Source organism: Coenobita brevimanus, chromosome 83 (genome assembly GCF_032717465.1).
Source record: "Coenobita brevimanus isolate Jiangsu-jjx chromosome 83, ASM3271746v2, whole genome shotgun sequence".
In the NCBI taxonomy this organism is placed as follows: domain Eukaryota; kingdom Metazoa; phylum Arthropoda; class Malacostraca; order Decapoda; family Coenobitidae; genus Coenobita; species Coenobita brevimanus.
The window spans coordinates 1,948,761-1,967,429 of NC_137036.1; the positions used below are offsets into that span (position 1 = coordinate 1,948,761).

Genomic DNA, 18,669 nt, shown 5'->3' on the forward strand with positions numbered 1-18,669 from the left:
CACATTTCCTGGATGGCTTTGGTTATGGGCTGCTCTCTCCACAGAAACTACAAAATGTTGAGAAATTTGTAGTCAATATATATGCATCAAAGTCTACCCTCACCTCATTAGATGAACTACACGCTCAGCTGTTCTGCACTAAAACTGCAGAAAAACTTCCTCCAACACAAGATGCTATGATTCAACAAGCCAAGCCAGCACACTACCAGGCTTTGATATGGCATCACGCACCAGACGCCAAGCCCTCATTGCCAAGTCCCAAAGAGTATGGTTGGAAAGAAGGAGATGGTGGACACCTTGTACCACTTCTTATGACCAAGCTTCCAGTCCCTGCTACATGCATTGCACTTGTGAGCTGTAGCTGTAAAACCTCATGTGTTTCATCTAATTGTTCTTGTAGGAGACACAATATGTGCTGCACAAGGGCCTGCATTTGTTGTAGTGAGGACAATGTATGCCTCAATCCTCTTAATCCTTGGACACAAGATGATGAAGACCGTGACTCAGATGATAAGGAGATATTACTATTGCCTGAATCCTCCTAATACTTGGCACAAGATATGATAAAGATAGTGACTCAGATGATGACATCTGTTGTATTGGTATTGCTGTTAGTGTTGATAAACTGGTTCAACATGAAGATTATGTAATACATATTTTAACAATTATTTTATTGTCAGAGAAAACTTTTGCATAACACGTCAGCTGTACAGCACCTGTTTATCTAGGAGTCTTTATCTTCAGATTATTTTCGAATTATGGCTTCTCATAGTATTCATACGAATAACACCGAAATACGTGTGTTTCTTGAAGATAAAAAACATACTAAAGAGTAAGGTATAAATTAGGAAACTTTGGAACATACATGAAAACTTGCTGTTAGATCCTACATCTCCTGCTCCAAAAGCCAACTTCATCTGGGGAGAAAATATGCTTATTTTACATACATTTTGATAATGGCCTTTAATATACGTCTCAGGACGTAATGCTTGACTGGCACCTGGGTGTTTAGGTATGCTGAGGGTATGGGTAAGACCCGTAGGGGGTCCACTGCTTTTGGAATTTTCGGTGCCCAAAACTCCTTATCTAGGCCACTTTTTAAGAATGGCCTCCAGACTAATGCGATAAATCCCAAAACGTTTCCTCCGTCAGGTGTGTTTGAATGGAGAGAGACAGAGCGGGAAAGGCTGGCAACGGGTCTACTGGTTGGCTCTGTGGCTAGCCATGACAACAACTCCCTCACACACGCCGACGCTGCACTACTCACTAAAGCGGTAATTTGTCCCACTCACGTACGCATCCCAACACACACACACACACACACACACACACACACATTATCTATCTATACCCAGACGCCTCAATCCCGTATGGGGTAGTCACAAACAAATCGCCTCCATGTCTCCCCGTCCCCTGCCATTTCACTGCCCGTCTCCCTACTTACACCCCCCTCTCTCATAGACCTCTCTACTCATTCCTCCATCTCATCCTCGGTCCCCCCCTTCCTTTCCCCCCCCCTCCACCTCCCTCACATACACTCTCCTTGTCAGTCTCTCACTCTCCATCCTCTCCACATGGCCAAACCACCTCAGTGTAATTCTCCTAACACTTTCTATCACATCCACATCCACACCACAACGCTCCTTCACATCCTCATTTGTCAGCCTGTCTCTCCATGTGACTCCACAGGCTCCTCTTAAATAACTCATTTCCACTGCTCTCACTCTTGACTTGTGTCCTTCCAACAACGTCCAAGCTTCACTTCCATACGTTAGAGTTGGTATCACAATACTGTCATATAGTAACTTTTTCACTTCCATGCTCACTTCCCTGTTTCTTATCACTGCTTTCAAGGAACCAGCAACCTTTCTTCCCTGCTGCACCCTTTCAAGCACTTCACTCTCCAAACCTCCATCCTTACTCATCACACTACCCAAGTACTTAAACGTACTCACATTTTCCATTTCCTCATCATCCAGCCCCACTGTACATTCACTGACTTCATTGCCCTCGGTGTGTGTGTGTGTGTGTGTGTGTGTGTGTGTGTGTGTGTGTGTGTATGTTCTTACCTAATTGTACCTAATTGTATCTTTACTGGAATGAGTCAAGCTCGTACTGTCCCGTGTCTTAAACCATATTTATCGTACATATCCTTAAATTTGTGGATTGTTTTGGCACACACTATTTCATTCGGTAGTGCATTCCATTGAGCAATTGCTATGTTTGGGAAACTGAATTTCCTTACGTCTTTATCACCTCTCTTCTTATGCAGTTTTTTGCAGTGTCCTCTTGCTGATGCTTCTCCATATGTTAAGTAATCATTTGTCTATTTTCTCCTTTCCTGATATGCACTTATATAGCATTATCATGTCACCTCTTTTCCTTCTCTCCTGTAGTGTTGGTAGATTCAGTTTATTTAGTCTTTCTTCGTAGCTTAGGTCCCTTAAGCTTGGTATCCATCTTGTAGCGGCCCTTTGAACTTTTTCAATCTTGTCTATATGCTTTTTGAGATGAGGACTCCAGACTATTGATGCATATTCCAGGGTTGGTCTAATGAATGATGTTATTATCCTTCTTAGCATGTCTTCATTTATGTATGTGAATGCTATTCTCATATTTGCAAGCAGTGTATACATGTTCCGTACCTACTCGCTGATGTGGTCAGCCGGAGATAGTCTGTTATTGATAATCACACCTAGGTCTTTCTCTCTTTCTGATGTGTATAGGGTTTTATTTCCTAACTTATAATCCCAGTCAGGTCTTTTTCCACTTTTACCAAACTTGATTACATGACACTTGTCCACATTGAATTCCATTTGCCATGTACTACTCCATTCATGAAGTTTATTTAATTCTTCTTGTAGCTCCCTACAAGAGTCTGTGCTAGTAATTCTCCTTTGTATTTTTGCATCATCTGCAAACATATTCAGATAGCTCTCATTTCCAGTGTTACTGTTTATATCATTTATGTACACTAAAAACATGATTGGTGCCAGCACCGAACCCTGTGGTACTCCACTAGTCACTTCTTTCCATGATGAGTAGTTTCCTCTTAGTACTGTCCTCATTTCTCTTTTTATGAGAAATTCTTGCATCCAACAAAACAGTTTGCCTCGAATTCCTCCTTGATGGTAGAGCTTCCATAAAAGTCTTTGGTGTGGTACTGTGTCAAAAGCTTTCTGCCTCGAATTCCTCCTTGATGGTAGAGCTTCCATAAAAGTCTTTGGTGTGGTACTGTGTCAAAAGCTTTCTTGAAATCTAAATAGATACTGTCCACCCATCCTTCTCTTTCCTGTATTGTGTCTGTTACTCTGTCATAGCAGCTCAACAGATTAGTAAAACATGATTTTCCTTTTCTGAAACCAAACTGTCTTTCTGTTATCATATTGTGTTCTTCTAGATGATTTACCCAAGCTTTTCTTATAAGTTTTTCTAATACCTTGCTTACAACACTGGTCAGTGATACTGGTCGGTAGTTGAGAGGATTTTGTCTATTTCCTTTCTTGAATAAGGGGACTATATTTGCTTTTTTCCAAATATCAGGTAGTTTCCCTTGACTCAAGGATTTCTTGAAAATTAAAAATAATGGTTTACTTAACTCCTTTGCACATTCTCGTAACACCCAACATGAAATTTCATCAGGACCACTTGCTTTTCCTCTGTCTAATCTACTTAACTCCTCTTGTATTACTTTTTCTGCTATTTGTATATCTGGTAGTATGTGTGGACATGCGTGTTCCACATAGTCCCTCTCAAAAATTTTTTCTTTTGTAAAAAGTAATTGGAAATTCTTATTTAGTGCTTCACAAATATCTTTCTCTTGTGTATAAGTGATTCCCTCGTCCGTAATGGATTGTATTATATCTTTTACTTTGGTTTTGCTTCTGATGTAGCTGTAAAACAGCTTTGGTTGATCACTACTTTTATTTATTATATCCTCCTCAAACTATTTTTGGGCTTCCCTCCTTATTCTTGTATAGTCGTTTCTTGCCTGTTTGTAATTATTATACGCCCTTTCACTATTGTGTCTTCTGTATCTATTCCACAACAAATCTCTTCTTTCTTTTTATTTTTTACATTCTGTATTGAACCATTTCTGTATTTTCTTATCTGCTTCTTTGTGCTGTGGGATGTACTTCTGGACTCCTATTTCATAAAATTCACAAAATTTTTTATATACAGCATTTAAATCTTGTCCTCTAAGCTCATTTTCCCAATCAACTTCTAAGAAATACTTCTTTAGGTCTTGATAATTTCCCTTTTTATAGTTTAGGCTCTTTTTGTAACTGTCATGGCTGTTTACTATGTCATATGCTATCCTGAAGTTATAATTTAGTACTGCATGATCGCTTTTGCCTAGTGGAGGGTGATATATTAAACTGTCAATGTCATTTTCTTGCCTAGTAAATATTAGATCTAGCACTGAAGGTACATCAAGTCCTCTTTTTCTAGTGGTTTCCCTCACATGTTGCGTTAAGAAAAACTCTTGTACGAGATCCAGGAGCTTTTGGTCCCAAAAACTTTCTTGGCTATTTATATCTAGAGTATTCCAATTTATATTTGTATTGAAGTCCCCAGTTAGTATAATTCTTTCCGATTTCTCTTCCATTTTATGTAGCAAGGATCTTATACCTTGAATTGTACTCTCTGCCAGGTCCTCATATTCGTCTCTTTCCCATGTGTTTGATCTGGGTGGCATGTACAAATTGGCTACAATTACTTTACCTTCAGATGTGTCGATCTCTACTGCAATCAGTTCTACTTGTGATGGTATATCTAGGTTTATTTCCTTGACTTTTAGATTTTTCTTAGTTAATATTATAATTCCTCCTCCTTTTTTTAAGTTTCTGTCTCTTCTCCATATATTGTATTCCTCTAAGTTTAGTATGTCATTGGATATCCTTGGTGTTAATTTTGTCTCAGTTAGGCATATTATTTGTGGTTCATTTTCTCTGATAATCATTCATCTCTAGTAATTTAGATACCATTCCATCCACATTTGAGTACATCAACTTTATCATCTTGTTTATATACTTGTCATGACATGGTTCTACTACCTTCCTCCTTTTTCTTCCATCCTGTTTGTGTACCACTTTCGTACCTGCAATCCTATTACTTGTAAAAAAATTTCTTCTTCTCCTCTTCTGATCTTCCCTCATTTTTTGTTTTTGCTTCCTCCCTTTTCTCTTTCAGTAATTCCAGTTCCTCTTGTGTTAGGCATCTTTTTATCCATACATTTTTGAACTCCTCTTTTTCCATAAGATTCTTTGCATTTTTTAGTATCTCTTCCACAGTGTTTACACTCTGGAAAGTCACCTTTAGAGGTCTTGTCTTGCTTTTCTCGTATTTCCCTAACCTTTTGTGTTCCTCTATGTCTTTACTACAGATTTCCTCTGATACTTCTTTCAGTAAGTTCATTACATTTGCCATCTCCTTTTTGTGTCTAGTGATCTTGTTTTTAATTTCTTCCTCTTCTATACCAGTGATTACTATTGATTTATTTATTTTAACTGATTCTCTGACTAACTTTGGATTGTTTTGGATTATTCTTTTCCTTTTTAATGCTTTTTTCCTCCACCCTTGTTTCTAAGTCTTTCTTTACTTTCACCATTTCAGCATACGTGGTTTCTACATCATTTTTGTAGCTTTGCACAGCTTCATTCACCTGTGTTATCTTTTCCTCAATATCACTGCTCTGGTCCATAAGACTGCTTGTTTGTCTAATTGTCTCTGTGTCATTTTTTAACTCTTCCATAACACTCTCGTGATTAACTACTGTACTTGCCATTTCACTCACTTTCTTCCTAAGCGTATTCAATTCCACTGTTAGTTCACTGATGGTTGTGTCTTTCTTATTGGCCTCCCTTCCTAGTTTTTGTATCTCTTCCTTTTGCAAGTGCATTTGCTTCTTTATTTCATCAATTTCATTTTTGAAAGCCATTTCTAGTTTGTGTACACGTTCAACCAGTCTGTTGTGAGTCTCCACTTCAACCAGTTCTTGGTAGAAATCATCATTTTGCTTTTTACTTTTATCCTTTTTCTTTTCCAAATTTGTTTTACTGAAGTATGTATCCATTTTGTAATACTAAATGAACAGAGTATGTACTTACAGAGTATGTACACTTTCCCCGTGTTGCTGTAGTATAAACAAACCCAGCTGACTCAACGCATCGTGGTTCTATGCTCTGTTTGAACCAGTCTTATTTAAACTTATTATTTCTTTTCCTTTTTATAATGAAAAATCATTTAGTCTAACCTGGTACAGATCTTGACTCATTCAAAGATACTAATTTAGGTATTGCCACTGGCCGTGTTGGTCTGGTATGGAGCGCCGGTGACGGACGTCTACCTCCGATGATTCCCTGTGTGTGTGTGTGTGTGTGTGAAGTAGCAGTAGCAACCTCAGGCACATCCGTCAAGTGAACCCAGTGTAGTGCAGGCCTAAGTCACCCTCCTACAGTCCACCATGCTTCTTTCAGGGGATAGGGAAGTAAATGAGGGACGTTTGATGTAACCGGGCAGCTCCACCGGCCAGTTATATCTGTGCCACTACGTGAAGGCGTCCCTCTCCACCACTGTATGTTAATGAACAGGTGTAGTAAAGCTATCACCAGACCCAGTGCCGCTGTACCTACCAATTTCATCCACCCAGGTACAGAAAGGTGGCAGAGTGCATACCTCACCTGTCCCCACCACCGCCGCCGCCGCCACACCTGCAGCCACCCCCACAAAGGTGAGTCAAAGGAAAGCAGACAGCAACAGACAGCTCGCTCTCTCTCTCTCTCTCTCTCTCTCGGTAATTCACCACAAGCCTTACTAATAAACCAAACCTCACCTAATCTAGCCTAATGAAACTTAACCTAACCAAACCAATCTCAACCCACACTAACTTAATCTCCCTTAATTTCTATTCACACAGGAGAGACAGAAGCTCCTTCCACCCACCGTCGTGCCTCCGTCAGCGTGGGTAAGATACGGGAAGAAGTGGCGCGAACTTCCTCTGCCCGTAATTACATGCAATCCGTTAGGGCGGTTGGGCAACGTTATGGGAGAGTACGCCACCATGTACGCTCTCAGGAGGCACTATAATTCAAGTGTGGTGATCAGTACGGCCATGAAATCGAAGTTACAGAGCACCTTCCCAAATCTATCTCTGCCAAAACTGCCAGGTGTGGATTTTCTATCTGTCTGTTCTCTGTCTGTTATTGTTTTCACCACAACCACAAACATTAGCATTGTTGTTGTTGTTATTATTATTATTATTATTATTATCATTCTTGTTTTCAGGCAGTTGGGAGGAGAGTGGATGGGAGCGTATATCCAACATCGGTCGCATATACAACTACGCCCCCGTCGAGTTGGCCGCTGCGGGTTTGTTGGGTCCAAAGCGTTTTGTTATGACAGGTTCGGTTTCTTATCTTGTTATTGTTCCTTTTAAGCACTGTTGCCAGTAAAGTGTGCGATGTGAGCGTGTGACGAGCGAGCGGGCGCCATGGTATAATTTCCCTCTGATATATTACGAAAAATATACTAGAACGAAAAACATTCTCACATACACCGTCCCTCACCCCACACGCACACAGTGTTACGACGGAAAATCTTTTTAGATACTCCCTTGGAAAACTGGAGATTTCAAGGGGTTCCTACGCCTTTATGGGTGAAATTTTAGTTGAGTATAAGTGGCTGGGGAATGGCTGGGAGAAGGAGGGAGGTGAGAAGACAGGAAGAAATCAGTAGGATAGAAGTTGTGGAAGCAATGAAGAAAGTCAAATTGGGGAAAGCCCCATGAGTTGATGGAGTGTGTGGTGAAATGCTGAAGCATGGGAGAGAGATAGTAGTAGAATGGATGTGGAAGATGTGCAGATTGGCCTGGGAAGAAGGTAGAGTCCCGGAGGATTGGAAGTCAGGTATAATTATTCCCTTGTACAAAGGAAAAGGGGAAAAAGAAGTGTGTGGTAATCATAGGGGCATTTGTCTTCTTAGTATAATAGGAAAAGTGTATGGTAGGATACTTATTGAGAGAGTTAGAGAAAGAACAGAGAAATTAGGTGGAGAAGAACAGGGAGACTTTAGGAAGGGAAGAGTTGTGTGGATCAGATATTCATTCTTAGATCTTTAGTGGAAAAGTTTCTAGAGAAGGGAAAGAAGTTGTATGCGGCTTTCATGGATTTGGAGAAAGCATATGACAGGGTGGATAGACAACGATTGTGGAAAGTATTAAGAATATATGGAGTAGATGGGAAGTTGTTGAATGCTGTGAAGAGTATGTACAAGGCTGCAGTGCGTGTGGATGGTGAACTAAGTGAATTTTTCTCTTTGAAAGTTGGGTTGAAACAGGGATGTGTCATGTCTCCATGGTTGTTCAATCTGTATATGGATGGGGTAATAAAAGAGGTACAAGGTAGGGTAGTGGATATTGGAGTGGCCCTGGTGAGAGAGGATAGTGTTTGGAAACTCCCTGTACTGTTGTTTGCAGATGATACTGTGTTGTTGAGTGAAGACGAAGGGGAGCTGCAAGGCTTGGTGGATGAGTTTGGGAGAGTGTGTAAGAAAAGGAATCTAAAGGTGAATGTAGGGAAGAATAAAGTGATGGTCTTTGAGAGAGGTGAAGTCAGTGAATGTACAGCGAGATTGGATGGTGAGGAATTGGAAAATGTGAGGACGTTTAAGTACCTGGGTAGTGTGATGAGTAAGGATGGAGGTTTGGAGGGTGAAGTGCTTGAAAGGGTACAGCAGGGAAGAAAGGTTGCTGGTTCCTTGAAAGCAGTGATAAGAAGCAGGGAAGTGAGCATGGAAGTGAAAAAGTACTACATGACAGTATTGTGATACCAACTCTAACGTATGGAAGTGAAGCTTGGATGTTGTTGGAAGGACACAAGTCAAGAGTGAGAGCAGTGGAAATAAGTTATTTAAGAGGAGCCAGTGGAGTCACATGGAGAGACAGGCTGACAAATGAGGATATAAAGAAGCGTTGTGGTGTGGATGTGGATGTGATAGGAAGCATTAGGAGGAACACACTGAGGTGGTTTGGCTATGTGGAGAGGATGGAGGGTGAGAGACTGATGATGAGAGTGTATGTGAGTGAGGTGGAAGGGGGGAGAGGGAGGGGGAGGCCGAGGATGAGATGGAGGGATGGGATGGAGAGGTATATGAGAGAGGGGTGTGTGAGTTGGGGCAGGGCAGTGAAATGGCGGGGGACAGGGCGACGTGGAGGCGATTTGTTTGTGGCCACCCCGTACGAGATTGAGGCGTCAGGCAATAGATAGATAGATAGAACAAAATTTATTGAAGGGCTGTATCACAGGCAGGAAGAATTTCAACGCTACTTCACACAAGAATAAAGTTATTGACCTCTGCTTAGCGTGACGCTCGGGTCATGTCGGGCCGCATATTCCGCACGTCCGTTGCTATTCTGCACTTTGCCGGGACGCTTGAGCCGTGGGTGACGCTTGGGTTGTAGCTCACAAACTAACCAGTTCTCTTCTAACTGCTCACTGTGTATTTCCCGGCAAAAAATACCTTTAAACTACAAAGCATACGGTAAACCGGGTCGGGTGCCCAACTCCAGCACACTTCGGGAATATGCGGCCGGGTTGGGCCGGACCGCTTATTTCCATACTTAACTGAGAATAAACATCACTCACTCGCTCGTTATTATTATTATTATTATCATTATTATTATTATTATTATTATTATTATTATTATTTACCATTCTCTGTGTGTTTGGCCTTTGTTCCCAGATTCGACTCCTCTCGTTTTACGTGTAACAATTTTGGCATAATAACTGATAATTCAAATAACTGGGGTCATTTTACATATAACAATTTTGGCATAATAACGGACGTAATTCAAAGTGTTGAGGACACCATACAGTATATATAACAATTTTGAACTATAATAAATGACTTTTTTTTTTTTTCATTTCAGGCTACGCATTTGAACTTCAGTTATTTAATCCATTCAAGGAAGAACTCCGGAAAGAATTTACCTTCGCGCCAAAGCTAATAGAAAAAGTAAGTGACAACGAGTGTCTGCTCCCTAACACCTCATCCTTAGCTATTTATTTTCCAGATTACTCATTAATATCTCCTGGAGTGGTTTGCTTCTTAAATCTTTTCAGTATCGACACTGATTGCATAAATAACACAGTAAAGGATCAGAATCAGAAACAAATCGGTAAAATAGAGGTGTTAGTAAGCTTCCTAACCGCAGTTAATTTGACCATAAGTTTACAAATGCTTTCTTACCGTCCAAGTACGTAAGTAAAATCTGGTGTACTAATATGAGTAACTTGTGCGATACCTTATAACACTTTAAATAAATACATCTTAGTTTTCTTCTATAATATAGGTAACACGGCGGCCAAACTACGTTCACTGTAGAAACACGCACGCAGTTCTGTAATGCTAGTCATCTTTATACAACTTCATGACGTCATAAACATATTCACACAAGTCACCCATGTGTTCCTCCTCATTTAATATTAAATTTAATGCAATAAAGTTGAATCTAGCAAATCTCTGACGTAATGGTTCCGAGAGTGCACATTCCAGCAGTACAGTACGTGGCGTCCGATTTGTACTGTACTTACTGTATATACTTCACATTTCACCGACATAATCGCTGGTCCCACGGCACTGCACTCCACCTTCTTCTTTCGGTTTTCAGACTATGGGACATTAACCGTGTCCTCGTGAACGCCTGCCCAACGTAATCCAGAATGTACACTCGGTCGCAATAAATCCTATGTACATTCAGTTCAGGGTTAAGGTCAGTGTTGTATGTCAGGTGTGTGGGTGCAGTGGCTGGCTTCTTTACTGACACTTCCATTACTCGATACAGTGGCTTCTCTGTACAAACTCTCATGATTTTTGCATAAACAGATAACTTGGATTTGCCTCTCCATATACAGTATATACAAAACGGCATTGCACTTGTCTACCTCTCATATTAAGTTTATCTTCCAAGAAACGTTTGCGCCTTACAGCCAAACACGATTAACCCGATAATGGTGACTCAATAAAACACATAGTGATTCTCGTATACTGCCTGTATGCATTTTACTAGTTTAATATATTGCCTTGTTACCTGCACACAGCTGTTAGTGAGCCATGTTACGGTACTATACACTTATGCACATGTAACAACTACGTCAAACACACTACGATGGTAACAAAAAGGCATGTCCGTAATAGCAGAACAGCACACAGCGAATTTCTTCACTACACCTTATCCCTTCATTACCACCTCCATTCTCTCTACATCTGTCAACCAAGCTCATAAGTATGAATTTTGAGGACAAACTTTTATTTCATAGCCTTGGATCAAAAGTGGGAGTTTGTCACTATGATTAATGACTAAGAATGTAGTTTTACCGTCATTCATCTTCATTCCGTATGCATTACAGGATTCTAGAAGTGTTTAGGTACATAAACAAAGGACAATTATTTATTTCATAGCCTTGGATCAAAAGTGGGAGTTTGTCACTATGATTAATGACTAAGAATAGTTTTACCGTCATTCATTTTCATTGTGTATGCATTACAGGATTCTAGAGGAGTGTTTATTTATTTATTTATACATATTAGCCGTGAAGTAACGATGACAGCGGTGTAGTGCGTAAGTAGAAGCATGTGCCTGGTACCATGGAACTTGTATTGCTTGCTGTACCATCTTGTTCCATATCCATCTTATCCACATAAATAATAAATAACCAAGTAACACAGCGCACCACCTCACCCCACCCTGGCCTTCACGCTGCCGCTCGTAATATATTCCCGGCACATCTGTACATGTAACATATTGCCATTAACCTAACCTTACCACAACCCACAGTTTAAATATCGCAAAAGCTTATTTCATGGAACTCTGTCGTAAGTTTTGGTATAATCAGTAAACAAGATATTATTTCACGTCCATACACTTGCCATCATCACAATAATCTTTGTCATAATCTGTACTTTAACTGATTTGAATTCTTGTCGGTTATTGAAGCTCCCTAATACCTCTTCCTTAGCGTTTTATTTTGTTTACCTTACTGTCCTATTCTGTGTTACATAAATCCTTCCTATATCGCCATACTCTGCATAAATAACTTACTAAAGGATATTAACTACTCTTCCTTAGCGATTTAGTTTACCTTATTGTCCTATTCTGTTACATAAATTCTTCCAATATCACCATACTCTGCATAAATAACGTACAAAGGGATTTTAACAACTCATAACCAAAAATAAATCGCTAAGGGAGATATGCTAGGGAGCCTCCTTACTCCACGAGGAGACAGGCCACAGACACAAGGCCTCAACTTAACCCTTTGCCTGGTTGGTGTCAGAATGTGAGTCCCGAGTCTTGACGTAATGAACAACTACTACTACTGTTATTACTACTATATTATTACTGCTACTATAACTATCACTGCTACTACTACTACAACAATAACATCAGCAACAACAACTACTGCTACTATTATTACTGCTACTACTACTACTATTATTACTACTATATTATTACTGCTACTACAACTATCACTGCTACTACTACTACAATGACATGAGCAACAACAACTACTACTACTATTATTACTGCTACTACTACTACTACTACTACAACAATAACATCAGCAACAACAACTACTACTACTATTATTACTACTACTATTACTGCTACCACAACTATCACTCCTATTACTACTACTACTACTACTACTACTACTACTACATCAGCAACAACAACAACTACTACTAGTCTACTACTGCTGCCGCTACTGCTACTACTACTACTATTACCGCTACATCAACAATAACAACAACAACAACATCATCTACTGTTACTACCACCACCATCACTACTACTACTACTACTACTACTACAATTACTAGGGTACTGCTAAAACTACTACCACCACCACCAACACCACCATCACTACCACCACCATCACTACTACTACTACTTCTACTACTACTACTACTACTACAACTACTACTACTACTAAAACTACCACCACCACACCACACCACAACCACCACACCACCACCATCACACCACCATCACCACCACACCACACCACCACCACCACACCTCCACCACCACACCACACCATTCTAACCCCCATAATCCCCCCATACCCCCACAGGCCCAGTCCTTCCTCGCCAACATCACCAGAATCCGAAAATCACAGGAATTCCCCGACCCGATTTTCATTGGCTTTCACATACGAAGAACAGACTACGTGCGCCATGTTAAGGTACGCCCCCCCCCCCTCTCTCTCTCTCTCTCTCTCTCTTTGTGGGTGTGGGTTCTCTCTGTCTTTGCCTGTCTGCCTGTCTCTCTGTCTCTGTCTCTGTCTCTGTCTGTCTCTGTCTGTCTGTCTGTCTGTCTCTCTCTCTCTCTCTCTGTTGGTGGGTGGGTATGGGTTGTCTCTGTCAGTCTGTCTGTCTCTCTCTCTCTCCGCTGTGCTATCCTTTTCTCCTGCTCCTATGCACTGTATTAGTATTAAGGCCGGACTACCTCGTAAGGACCGTAAGGTCTGTGTGGTCTGTGTATCTATGTAACTATGTAACTCTCTCTCTCTCTATGTGTTGGTGGGTGGGTGTGGGTTGTCTCTCTCTCTCTCTCTCTCTCTCTCTCTCTCTGTTGGTGGATGGACAGATGCGGTTCTCTGTGTTTGTGTGCCAGTCATTGGCGTACCTGAGGGGGGCGGGGGGGCCCCCCCGGGCCCCCAATTGAGGGGGGCCCAAAAAAGCCTTAAAAATTTATAAACTTCTTTGTTAATATTTTAAAAAATATATATTTATCATCCCGATAATCCCGGCTGAGATAATAGATAAGTTTTGAGAATGAGGGGGGCTGGGTTCTTTGCGGGGCCCCCCTCTTGGAGGGGGGCCCCACAAAGAACCCAGCCCCCAGGCCCCCAAATCTCTAGGTACACCCCTGGTGCCAGTGATACATTATAGTGAAGTATCCCTGCCAATTATTAGTATCAAAGCATTTAATATTCGTCCATCTCATCCTCGGACTCCTCCTCCCCTTCCACTTCACTCGCATACTCTTCTAGTCAGTCTCTCATTTTCCATGCTCTCCACTCCCTCCTCCACCTTATCCTCGGTCTCATCCCTTCCTCTACCCCTCCACTTCACTCACATACACTCTTCTAGTCAGTCTCTCATTCTCCATCCTCTCCACTCCCTCTCCCCACCTCATCCTCGGTCTCCTCCTTCTCCTCTGCCCCTCCAGCTCACTCACTCGATCTCCTAGTCAGTCTCTCACCTTCCAGCACATCTGTCTATCCACCAAACTCCACATGTATCTCTCTCTCTCTCTCTCTCTCTCTCTCTCCACCTAAATCCAGAAGCCGCTTTTAAAATAACCGCCAACATTTAAAATAACTGATAAATGTCTGCGGCTTTTCAGAACATGTTTCGTGGTTCCCTGCCCGAGATGGCCTACTTCACCCGAGCCTTGACGCACTACCGCAACAAATTTCCCGCCAAAGCTGTGTTCGTCACCGCCTCGGATGATATGGCGTATGCGCGGTCAACTTTACACAAACATACAGACGTTTTCTTTGCTTCAGGTAATTTGAATGATTTGATGTGAAATATATATTGCCGTTAAAGGTGTATGATTATTATGCATCGTCTTGATAAAATAAAATTGACTATAATAGAGTGTACAAAGTGATGCTCCGAGGATTGTGCTGGGAAGACAACAAAAATGGAGGGAATACGACCTGAACTGGAATTATCAAGTACCCTAATTAGGATACGAAAAGCGGCGTCACGTACAATAGTCAGGATGATTACTTACGGGTGTGGACAAGTAAGACACTCCCTGATGTACATTGCTAACAATACTCGTTCACCTCCAAACACGTCTCTTGGTTGTATGTACCATGTTGAGCACCTGTTGTGTCATTACTCCTTGCACTGATTTAAAACAAACACAAGGTCGGGCCACCTGCAGTCCTGGCAGTGACTGGACACAGAGGGAAACTCCACAAGGCCAAGGATCATACTGGCTGCCTTGTGAACTTAAATCCCTCTCCATGACAAAGTTGAGACAATAAGTGGTGACCAGTGTGTACACATGTGCTGTGGCGGGTGTGTTGGCACAGGTGTGGGTGTGGGATATTCATTAGGCATTATTAAATCCCTCTGCATGACAAAGTTGGAAACAATAAGTGGTGACCAGTGTGTACACATGTGCTGTGGCGGGTGTGGTGGCACAGGTGTGGATGTGGGATATTTTTTATTAATATGCCACACATTACGTGGACACAGACATTTCCAAAACACTCCCTGACTATCTTTCCTGTACAGGGACAGAACTATATTCCATAGAAGAGGGACTTGGTTGCGTTGTATCTTTAAGGATGTCTGTTTCTTTACTGAGTCAGGCAGCTGCATATGTATTACTGTCTACTACTGCCACTGTCTTTCCTGTACAAGGACAGAATTATATTCCATAGAAGAGGGACTTGTGTTGTATCTTTATCTAAGGATGTCTTTACTGAATCAGGCAGCTGCATATGTATTACTGTCTACCACTGCCACACACTGTGATATGGTCAATAGATGTCTATCAACCATCGGGTGTATTGACAACACACCTCACTAAGCACACTTCACATGCATTCCTTCCCACGTTGGCACACCCGTCACTTAAAAGCCTCACCACCCATCTCATAAACCTCTGCTATTGCACTCCGCTGTTATTAATGCTGCGATGCTGCGACTCTCACATCACCTAGTCTAAAATTCACCCTTGCTCATGCAGGCGCGTCCCCAACAGAGGACATGGCGCTGCTGTCCCGCTGCAACCACAGTATCGTCACCCTGGGCAGCTTCGGCTTTTGGTCTGCGTACCTGGCGGGAGGCGAGGTGGTGTACCCCGACGTGCCTATGGAGAAGGAGTACAGGTAGAGTTGGTGGCGGGCAATGCTGAATATCTGTCTACCTGTAGCCAGACGCCAGGATCCCATGAAGGGTGTCTGTTTGTCTTCGAGTTAGTTGTTTTATGTGGAGGGGCACTAACCCTCCACCAACCCACTTGCTGACAGGTAGGGAACACGCATGGGTTGGTTATATGGTTACCATTCACCAATACACCAGTCCTGTATGAGACAGCCCTAGCATGTATTCACTATTGACGGTGGGTATTAGCGCCGAAGTTGTGACATGTAGAGGTGTATGGTTTGTAGGAGGACTACTGGACCTTGGGAGCAGGTTGTGAAGCTTATGCCTAGAGTTGAACACACACACACACACACACACACACACACACACACACACACACACACACACACACACACACACACACACATGATTACTTAACATATGGAGAAGCATCAGCAAGAGGACACTGCAAAAAACTGCATAAGAAGAGAGGTGATAAAGACGTAAGGAAATTCAGTTTCCCAAACAGAGCAATTGATCAATGGAATGCACTACCGAATGAAATAGTGTGCCAAAACAATTCACAAATTTAAGGATATGTACGATAAATATGGTTTAAGACACGGGACAATACGAGCTTGACTCATTCCTGTAAAGATACAATTAGGTAAGAATTAGGTTAGAACACACACACACACACACACACACACACACACACACACACACACACACACACACACACACACACACACACACACACACACACACACACAAAGCTTCGTAACGGTTGAAAATTGGACCCGTGATAAGAGAGAATTCCTTAATCAAAATATACCGAAGAGCCAAAGTGGTGACATGTGAAGGCGTATCGTGTGTAGGGCTGGTGTAGGTCGTATTGTTTTATATACCCAGAGAGCAAATGTAATTCAGATTTAGAAGATGGTAAACTCTCTCTCTCTCTCTCTCTCTCCTTTTTTCTGTCTGTCTGTCTGTCTGTCTGTCTCTCTCTCTCCTTTTTCCTGTCTGTCTGTCTGTCTGTCTCTCTCTCTCTCTCTCTCTCTCTCTCCCTCCCTTTTTCTGTTTGTCTGTCTGTCTGTCTGTCTGTCCTGTCTCTCTCTCTCTCTCTCTCTCCTTTTTTCTGTCTGTCTGTCTGTCTGGCTGGCTGTCTCTCTCTCTCTCTCTCTCTCTCTCTCTCTCTCTCTCTCTCTCCTCTTTTTCTGTCTGTCTGTCTGTCTGTCACACACACACACACACACACACACACACACACACACAAGTACTCCGTGACTGCGATAGGAAATTTTATCGATATTCTCGACGGGTAAGGAAGCTCCCTAACACCTCTTCCTAAGCGATTTATTTTTGGATATGCCTGGTAGATGTCCTTTTATGCGTTATTTATGCAGAGTATGGCAATATTGGAAGGATTTGTTAGAAGAGGGTAGTAAAGAGTAATAAGTAAAATAAATCGCTTAGGAAAAGGTGTTAGGGAGCTTCCTTGACATAGCACAAAGGATTGGATTATAGACAGACAGATAGACAAAGAGATGGATGGATAAATGGATGGATTGGTAGATAGATAGATAGATGCTCATGTAGCGATTTTAGTTGTGAGCGATGGTTGCTCGCTGGCTAGTATGTGTGGCGCTTTAGGAGTGTGTGAGCTGGTGACCTGCACAGCCCTGGAGCCTCTTTCCTACCTCCATGTGGACAGCGCTTTAGCGAGTGTGACAGTTTGCTACTTTATAATATGCTGGATACTCACAGTGGGGGTGTAGTAGACTCAGTGTGGGAGATTGAGGAGTGTGTTAATGATCATAGTCTCAGTACCATACAGTCACAGTTAGCTCACACGGAAGACTTACCTATACTCCATTTCACCAAGTTTGGTACCATCAGTGATGTCGTCAACGCCTGTAGTGTTGATGTAGATCCACTGCACCAGGTGAACCTCTATTTATTACCTTGACAACCAATACAAAGGCAATACAAAAAGGTATATCCAGTACTGAGGACCTTTAGCAATGCTGCAGGTGTTGGCGACAACACTGATGGTGCCAGACTTGGTGAAATGGAGTATAGCATCTGAGCTGCTAGGGCGATGCTGTGTCATCACCTGCGGCCAGGGCTGCTGCTGTTATGTTCACTGTATTCCTTTACTACTTTAATACTACCCCTTACTCCTGTAGGTAATACATCCTACCAATGCCTCTGTATTTTGTAACATAGAGTGTAACTTATTTTTAACAAAGGGTATGTGACTACATACTACCCCTTACTCCTGTAGGTAATACATCCTACCAATGCCTCTGTATTTTGTAACATAGAGTGTAACTTATTTTTAACAAAGGGTATGTGACTACACCCAAAAACCACGGTGTGGTCGCACCCACCAATGGCCAGTCACTAACTGTATATAACTGTATTGGCTGAAGGTGTGTGGCAAGACGCACTACCTTCTTTTGTTGTATTAGCACTCTGCATTTTACAACAATAAATATTTCAGTTCAGTTCAATTCATTTCTGAGCTGGAACCAGGTACATGTCTCACCACCGGCAACCCTCAGCCAGGAACGATGCTCGCCCCGTCGCTTCAAAACTAACCATATTTTCTTCGCGAAAATATGCTCAGTGTGTTGCCCAGGCAAAATTACCGCCATTAACACAAACACACCTAACCAAAGCTAATGTATGCCACTAGGGCTGCCTGGCTGAGGTGGCTGGCTGTGGTACTGAGATGAATACCCATACAGAACGGAAATATGCCTCGGT

At 42.0% G+C, this 18,669-nt stretch overlaps 1 protein-coding gene across 1 annotated transcript; it reads left to right on the forward strand.

Annotated features, from left to right (window-relative positions):
- The first annotated feature begins 560 nt into the window (after window positions 1–560).
- LOC145409819 (galactoside alpha-(1,2)-fucosyltransferase 2-like) lies at window positions 561–15,924 on the forward strand. The gene is made up of 8 exons (XM_080280127.1): window positions 561–602; window positions 6,653–6,733; window positions 6,920–7,169; window positions 7,288–7,404; window positions 9,929–10,014; window positions 13,137–13,247; window positions 14,414–14,576; window positions 15,779–15,924. The coding sequence occupies exons 1-8, from the start codon at window positions 561–563 to the stop codon at window positions 15,922–15,924; spliced, it is 996 nt and encodes a 331-aa protein (XP_080136253.1).
- Window positions 15,925–18,669: the final 2,745 nt, after the last annotated feature.